General features: G+C 34.4%; 1 protein-coding gene across 1 annotated transcript; it reads right to left on the reverse strand.

Annotated features, from left to right (window-relative positions):
* Nucleotides 1-6,860: 6,860 nt before the first annotated feature.
* On the reverse strand, nucleotides 6,861-8,116 carry LOC141661261 (copper-transporting ATPase HMA4-like). The gene is made up of 2 exons (XM_074468245.1): nucleotides 8,054-8,116; nucleotides 6,861-7,136 (listed from the first exon to the last, which is right to left on the reverse strand). Exons 1-2 carry the CDS (start codon nucleotides 8,114-8,116, stop codon nucleotides 6,861-6,863), a joined length of 339 nt encoding a protein of 112 aa, XP_074324346.1.
* Between the last annotated feature and the right edge of the window lie 1,047 nt (nucleotides 8,117-9,163).

Consider the following 9,163-nt stretch of genomic DNA (forward strand, 5'->3'; position numbering starts at 1 on the left):
TCTTGCATACCATATTTGCCCATGAGATCTTAACCAAAATTACTAAGTTGTTCTCATATTCTTTGTCCATCCAACACCCAATCTAAAAGATCTCCACCTCCGATAAATTAAAGCCTCTCCTGAAATCTCCCAACAATATTTGGTGAACTGACACTCACACTCAGTGAAAATATGACGAATATGTTCCACGTCCACATTACAAACTGGGCATACTATTGAGGTGTGCACTCTTTTACCTCGTAAAAAAATTTACACAAGAATGTTATCCTTACATATGCATCAAATGAAATGTTTCATTTTATGAGGTATTGGCAGTTTTCACAGTCTCTTCCAGCCCTCTGACACCACCTCTTTGTCATGATTACAGTGCCTCTCGTATCAATAATGATAATTCAATTTTGCTGAATAGTGCCCATCCACTGTATGCATCTAAGTTACTCGATCATGAATGTGATTATAAGGTATTATTGTTTTCATAATGCAATCAATATTAACTCCATGAAACATTGGTTGTATTTTAGTCACGTCCCGTTGTTTAATTTCTAGACGGAATGTTGCAAAAAAATTTAAAATTTGGTATTACCCTTATAATCACGTTTTACAAGTTCAAAGCACCTAGACGATGGATTCACCTGGAGAGGAATTTTGGTGAACCATCATGTGTACATCAACAAAGGTGATAAGGTGAAGGAGTATTTTGGTCCAACGATTTGATACAGATATTATTCTGATCTGCGAGATGTAATATGACGTGACCTAAAAAAGACAAAATAAAAAAAACATAATTTATTACACTATATAATATGATGTGGATAATTTTCATCATGACTTTTTATTTTAAACCAATGATAAAAAACGGATTGTCTTAAATTTTCAAAATTATCCAACTGCCACAAGACTTCAAATACACAGGAAATGTCATTTGAATGAAATTGTTTGATTAGCAAAAGTAAAGGAAGTTAAATTTCAACGGTAGTTTTAATTCCCATTAAACATGGGAAGGTGTTCAACCACGTAACTTACACTCTACTTTTCATAGTGAGTGATTACCACAGAAGAATTAAACAATATTTTCTACTTTCTAACTATTGTAATTTTCATAAAAAATGTAACTTCCCTATGAATAAGTTCCTTTTAAGAAACAAACAAGCACAAGCTTTTTTGAAGTAAATATCTGAATGTCCTTGGTAAAAGCTAAACACGTGAATTATGTAGTATCACAGTGAGTTATATTGTACAAAATTACAGAACTATGACCACCAGTCCACCATACACTGAATTATATTTTACAGAAAGTAGAATTATGATCACTTCCCAATCGCTTGAATCAAATTATGAAGAACTGAAAACTATGAAGCTGGGATTCCTAATTACTAAAAATCTGGATGTTCTTTAATGCCGACCTAAATGTCAAGAATCACAAAAATCTATATGTAGTGATGTTCTTAATTTTATTGCAAAGCTCAACATATGGGCTGAATATTGCAATTCACCTAACTAATTCTGACATAAATTCGACATCAATCATCCTTTGGATGCAACGACTTTCTATAAAGCTTTCACATAAGCGATGAACAAACCACCACTAATGGATGACGCATCCATGCAAGCTCCAGCTAGCCAAGGAGGTAGACGGATTCAAGTAAACGGGAACAAGATTCGAGCAGTAATAAGCATGCCTAGTATGTTGTATCCGAGGGCCCAGACATAGTTGAGGCGGATACGAGAAATTGTCTTCCGGGAGAGATCCATTGCGGTGATAACATCTTCCACGTTGCTCTTGATTAAAACTATATCGGCTATTTCTATTGGTATATCTGTCCCCGCGCCTATTTCCAAGCAAACATCAGCTGCAACTAATGCTGGTGAGTCATTTATACAACCCTCTACCATTGCCATAATTGTACCTTTCATCTGGCATCGTTGCATCAAGGTTCAAATGTAAATTTTCACAATGGCAGTTTTACATTGACACGATTTAAATATATCGACAGAACGAAACTGTGACGGCCTCAACCCCGGGTCAGGAGTTGACGTCACCAACAACATGAAACTAAAATTATAATACAACTAACTTACTTTATTTTAATATAAACAACTCTCCACAAGATCTTTTCCAGGTTCAAGTCTAATTTAGGTTACACACTTATTACAAACCATCTTATTAAAAACAACCCGCCATAACTATTATTCTACAGCAACTCACAGACCACACTTCGCCAGACACAACCTATTCAGAGGAGCTTGACACAGGAGGAATTGGAAATTGGCCCTTAGCAAAACAACAACATCTCCTAGGCATCTGCAATGCGAAAATATACAAACACACTTGCAAGAGTGAGCGATCAACCGCTCAGCAGTACCATTATATGAATACTAACTAAAACAGTTTATAATAAACAATTGTAGGAACAAAAATTACATCTTGTTAGTAGAAAACAACTAAAACAAGTGTAAAAGATAAAAACTGATAAACTGTTGAAACTGGATCTTTAATAGCTAGCATGCTCTCTAAACATTTTATTAATAGTGCTGTGTAAATAGTAGGGTTAGGTTTTAGCATGCTACTTCCATTTTCAAATCATTCGTCCCATCGCAGGACCTATAAAACTAATTGTTCCGTTACGGGAACCATAAAATCACTTGCTCAGATATAAAAACATTGGATGATTCCTGGTGAGACAGCTGATCAGGCTATCCTATGAAACTTGTTTCGGAACTCAGAGACTAGCTAGGTCTCTGTCACGCTGGGCTGGTGGTTATAATAGGGTGCGCAACCACTTCGCCTCTTACGCTAACTTCCAGGCCGTTACGAGCCTTCTCCGCACACTCATCCAATTATCTAATCCAGTTTTCCAAATCACTTACCTACCTCTTATCAAAATAATTATAACACAACACATTTTCCAAAACATTTTCATTTTATTCAGAACTTAGAGATAGGTATTTCAGAAGTTACTTTTCCCCCAAAACACAAGTTAGCAAAACAATTTAAAACCCAGGGGATACGTAACTTAAATCATTCTGTTCCACTATGAGAATAAAACAACATTATATTCATATATGCTGAACCATAAAGATATGGTCAGGGGTACTTGCCTTAATACGCTTTAACACTAATTTCTGACTGGCTTTGCACTGACCGGGATGCTAAGGATTTCAACTGGAACCTAGAGGAACCAAAATACCCTAAATTAGACGTCCGAATATGCTTGACTGTCATCGCTAACAACCTACCCATACGTTAACAAACCCGACTCGTAACATTCTCAATATAATAATATACGTATCAATTAGGGTTCACGTCTTCAAAAGTCGGTTCAGTGTTCGTTTTCATAATATAGGTATATTTGTCCTTTTACGAAATTAGGGTTATCGATTTTCGTAAAGTATTTCATCACAACACATAATCAGATTTTGTTTAGAGTACGTTAATATAACTGATCGGTGTTCCGATAGTCATTGAGTACGACCTCGTATTCCCGTAATATAATTTTTCCGGAAATCGGGCAGCACCTCCTTTGATTATCGGCTAACCCGTCGAACGTCCCGACGTCAAATCAATCACAACCAATTCAAACCAACACAATACAATTCCCAACCACCGATTCCAGTCAACACTGTCAATTCTCAAATTCACAAGCACCAATTATTCGTTATTATCTGCATTTTATGTCTTAACTCGCATTTTATAACTTTATTCGAAATTTGCATTTTAAATCGTATTTTATATTTTAAATTGTAGGACTCAGAAATGATTCATCACCGTCCACCGTCGGCTCGCCGATGCTCATTGCCGACGGCGGCAAAATCGCAAGTGCCCGGTAAATTCGGGTTTCCAACATCGATTTCACCGATATAACCTTCGAATAATTAAATAGTTAACCTAATAATCATCAAAATTCTCATTCGAATTTATGTATAAAAATAATTCGAATAAATCAAATTATTCAGTCGATAACACAGTAGTAACAGGAGTAACAAAACAGGACAGCCACACGTACGGCCACGCGACGTCACCACCATCTCGCCGGAAACCGGTGAAAGGCGGCGACAGCGGTGGAATTAACACGGCAACAACCAAACTTCAGGAAACCCCAATACAACAACAACTATCTACGCCCACCCGCACACATAAACACACACATAACAATATATATACACGCAGATATGTGTAGCAAGCAAGAACGATGGAAGTTTACTATCAGAAAAATCGCCACTGACCAGAACTTACCGGAAAACAGAAAATCAGGGCGAGGAAAAGAAAGGAGAGAAAGAGGAAGGGAGTAATAGAGAGATTGAGAGAGAAATTAAGAGAGAGACGACAGAGAGCGAGATAGAGATTGGGGAGAAATCGAGAGAGAGACATGAACTGCCAAGAATAAAACGGGTTGAACCCCGGTTTTTACAAACCCTTACCCCCCCTTTTTCTTTTCTTTTTTATTTTTATTAAACGAATAAACCCCGCAATAACATTTATCTGACTCGCATTTCTGTTATAACGAGCAGTTCTCAGATAATCAAAATCCGAGCATAAATAAAATATTTTATAGAATATCACCAATAATTAAAAGTTAATAAAAATAGAATTTTCAAAATTTAAAAATATTTTTTAAAACACAATAGATACTAGTTTTAAACGAATAAACGAAACAACACGCAGATGATATCTATCCCAAAAATTACCAAAATAATTCTAGAATTCTCAGAATATTCCAAACTTAATAAAATATGAATTTCAAAATTTTTGAAGAATTCTAGAATTAATTATTCATTATATAATTAAATGAAATCAGAAAATCATTTAACGATAAATAATCAATAAAATATTGATTTCTAAATTTTATAAATTCCTAAAAATAATTAATAAAATTATGAAGCCATAACAATAATTTTAGAGATAATCCCCATATTTATGAAAATAAACCTTAAATAAAATCACCTTTAAATATAAAAACAAAATAACACAGTTCAATGACTAATTACACATACGATACTCGAACACCAATAATCACACATAATTAATAAAATATTAACAAAAATAATATCCAACTAATAGAACCCATACACCTAATTTATTTATTTAATTATTTAATAATCACACATTTAAATATTACAAAAATGTACGAGTCGTTATAAAAACCAGTAAACTGGTTTGCTTTCGACTCTATAAACTATTTCTAAATTCTAAAAATTTATTATAGCTGTGATCGACAGACAAACAAATAAACTTGTATGTAACATTGCCAATATGAAGATAACTTGCAATCTTTGATCCTATCAGCTTTACCCAATGGATCTGTCTCAGCAAACACTAGGGTTGTAAAATGATTCGGGTGGAACCGGACACTCCCGTGCTCAATTATCATATCGTTTTACTTTTAGTGTGTCCAGTTTGGATCCGAGATCATATTATTCGGATACAAACTGATCTCGGGTATATGAGGACAAGATCCAAACTGAATATGAGGCGATACCATATTTTCATTTTTTAATTGGGTAATTTATGATCCACCGGATACGAGACGAGCATGATCCATTCACATTAAGTATCATTTTTTTTCAACTATTCAGATGATTATTGGTATAAAATTAATATAATACTATAAAAATAATAACCATAAAAGTCATAGGTTATAGGAAATTAAAAATTATATAAGATATAGAAAATTATAAAATGATTATTTACTTGCAAATATAATTGGTTAAAAATATATTCTACATATGGGGTCGAATCAAATATGAGTCATGGATCATATTTGGATATTCGGGTAGAATCATTTCATAGAAAATAATATGAGACCTAATTTGAACGGGTATATGAGTGCTCGTATCCGGGATTATATTTTATCCGAGCTTTATTTTTCCGCCAAATTTGGATCGTTTATAAAACGTTTTGGGGAACAGAAAACCCGTCCAGTCCAACGATTTAATACATATATTATTCTGATCAGCGAGATATAATATGACGTGAGCTAAAAATGATAAAATAAAAAAAAACATAATTTATTACCCTGTATAATATGATGTGGATAATATTCATCATGACTTTTTATTTAAACCAATGATAAAAAAACGGGTTGTCTTAAATTTTCAAAATTATCCAATTGTCACAGGACTTCAAATACACAGGAAATGTCATTTCAATGAAATTGTTTGATTAACAAAAGTAGAGGAAGTTAAATTTCAACGGTAGTTTAAATTCCCATCAAACATGGGAAGGTGTTCAACCACGTAACTCACACTCTACTTTTCACAGTGAGTGATTACCACTGAAAAATTAAACAATATTTTCTACTTTCTAACTATTGTAATTTTCATAAAAAATATAACTTCCCGATAAATAAGTTCCTTTTAAGAAAAAAACAAGCATAAGCTTTTTTGAAGTAAATATCTGAATGTCCTTCAGTAAAAGCTATTACACGTGAATTATGTAGTATCACAGTGAGTTATATTTTACAAAATACAGAACTATGACCACCGGTCCACCATACACTGAATTATATTGTAGAGAAAGTAGAATTATGATCACTTCCCAATCGCCTGAATCAAATTATGAAGAATTGAAAACTATGAAGTTGGGATTCCTAATTACTAAAAATCCGGATGTTCTTTAATGTCGACCTGAATGTCAAGAATCACAAAAATCTACATGTAGTGATCTTCTTCATTTTATTGCAAAGCTCAACATATGGGCTGAATGTTGCAATTCACCTAACTAATTATGACGAAAATTCGACATCAATCATCCTTTGGATGCAACGGCTTTCTATAAAACTTTAACAAAAAGCGATGAACAAACCACCACTAATGGATGACGCATCCATGCAATCTCCAGCTAGCGAAGGAGGTAGACGGATTCAAATAAACGGGAACAAGATTCCAGCAATAATAAGCATGCCTAGTATGTTGTATCCGAGGGCCCAAATATAGTTGAGGCGGATACGTGAAATTGTCTTCCGGGAGAGATCCATTGCGGTGATAACATCTTCTAAGTTGCTTTTGATTAAAACTATATCGGCTATTTCTATTGCTACATATGTCCATGCGCCTATTGTCAGGCCAACATCAGCTGCAGCTAATGCTGGTAAGTCATTTATATAATCCCCTACCATTTCCACAGTTGTACCTTTCATCTGGCATCATTGCATCAAGGTTCAAATGTAAATTTTCACAATGGCAGTTTTACATTGACACGATTTAAATATATCGACAGAACAAAACGAGTAAACCGGTTTGCTTTCGACTCTATAAACTATTTCTAAATTCTAAAAATTTATTATAGATGTGATTGGCAGACAAACAAATAAACTTGTATGTAACATTTCCAATATGAAGATAACTTGCAATCTTTGATCATATCAGCTTTAACCACTGGATCTGTCTCAGCAAACACTAGGGCTGTAAAATGATCCGGGTGGAACCGGACACTCCCGTGCTCAATTATCATATCATTTTACTTTTAGTGTGTCCAGATTTGGATCCGAGATCATATTATTCGGATACAAACTGATCTCGGATATATGAGGACCACATCCAAACCGAATATGAGCTGGTACCGTATTTTCATTTTCTAATTGGGTAGTTTATGATCCACCGGATACGAGACGAGTATGATCCACTAACATTAAGTATCATTTTTATTTCTACTATTCAAATGATTATTGGTATAAAATTAATATAATATTATAAAAATATAACCATAAAAGTTATAGGTTATAGGAAATTAAAACTTATATAAGATTTAAAAAATTATAAAATGATTATTTACTTGCAAATATAATTGGTTGAAAATATATTTTACATATGGGGTCGAATCGAATATTAGCCATGGATCATATTTGGATATTCGGGTAGAATCATTTTATAGAAAATAATATGAGACATAATTTGAGCGGGTATATGGGTGCTCATATCCGGGATCATATTTTATCCGAGCTTAATTTTTTCGCTAAATTTGGATCGTTTATAAAATGGATATGAGACATGTATCATATTTTTGAGTCGGATATAAGCCGAGATACCGGATAGTCCGGACAATCCTGTCAAACACCTCGTGTATTCCAACATATTTCGCTATGGCAGTTGCTGTTGCATAGTTATCACCAGTCACCATTATACATGAAATGCCTATTGACTGAAGGAAAGATATTGTTTTTTTATCGTAGGTAATCCGCAACCGCTACCCTTCGGGTGCGCACTGGGTAAACCCTACGGGCTCACGCAATAGCCTGCAAATCACGTGAACCAAGGTAAACCACATTTAAGTGACATGCTCTGACTCAGGAGGCATAATCATAAATTCTCCTCCCGTGGGATTCGAACCTGTGACCAAGAGGATAATTATCCCCTCTTTAACCAACTGAGACAACCCTTGCGGGCAGGAAAGATATTGTTAGAATATGAAGATATGTAAAAGAGACTACAAAGATGTAAACTAAAGAAAATAAAGAACATTGTATTTATAAAATGATTACATTGTGTAAGATTAGTTACAAGAAATGAGTAATGAGCTTATATAGTGTACATAAAATTATTTGATTAATTTACATATTGACTAAAATACCCTTAATACATCTAACATCCCCCCTCAAGTTGGATGTGGAAGAGAAAATTAGAATATCAAACTTGAAGATCAACTTCGAAGAAGTAACAAGACCTTTGAATCCATATACCAAGCTTGTATAAGACATAAAAAGGTAATCGCAAGGCATGATGAAAGCAACAGGTAAGGTAATGGCAACAAAAGCCAAAGCAATAATGTGCAACGAGCATTAGCAGGAGCACATAACGAACTCCACGGAACACCCCACGGAGGTAATAGATGCACAATGGAGAACAAACCCACAAAGGGCAACAAACTCACTAAGGAGCATCAAACCCACAAAGCGGTACAAGCCACGTAGTGCATAAACTCACTAAGGAGTAACAAACCCACAAAGGGCACCTACCATCTTGACAATAGAAATAATGATCAAGAAAAATGCAACAATGTATTATGCATCTAAATACAGTAAGAAACAAACTCGCAAGGGGAGAAGAAACCCATACAAGGGCACAATAAACCCATAGTTTGCTTTAAAATCACAAAAGACTTAAAACCTAAAAAGAGGCTTCGAATATGAGTTTTAGAAAATTTCACGACAAAAAATAATGGGATAAC

The sequence above is a fragment of the Apium graveolens genome, chromosome 5, assembly GCF_009905375.1.
Source record: "Apium graveolens cultivar Ventura chromosome 5, ASM990537v1, whole genome shotgun sequence".
In the NCBI taxonomy this organism is placed as follows: Eukaryota; Viridiplantae; Streptophyta; class Magnoliopsida; order Apiales; family Apiaceae; genus Apium; species Apium graveolens.

Bases quoted from the DNA above. Each gene is read 5' to 3' on its own strand.
- LOC141661261 (XM_074468245.1), bottom strand. From the start codon at position 8,116: ATGGTGACTGGTGATAACTATGCAACAGCAACTGCCATAGCGAAATAT. The intron at 7,137-8,053 runs GTGTTTGACAGG...CAATGATGCCAG, and splicing joins AATATGTTGGAATACACGAG to ATGAAAGGTACAACTGTGGA.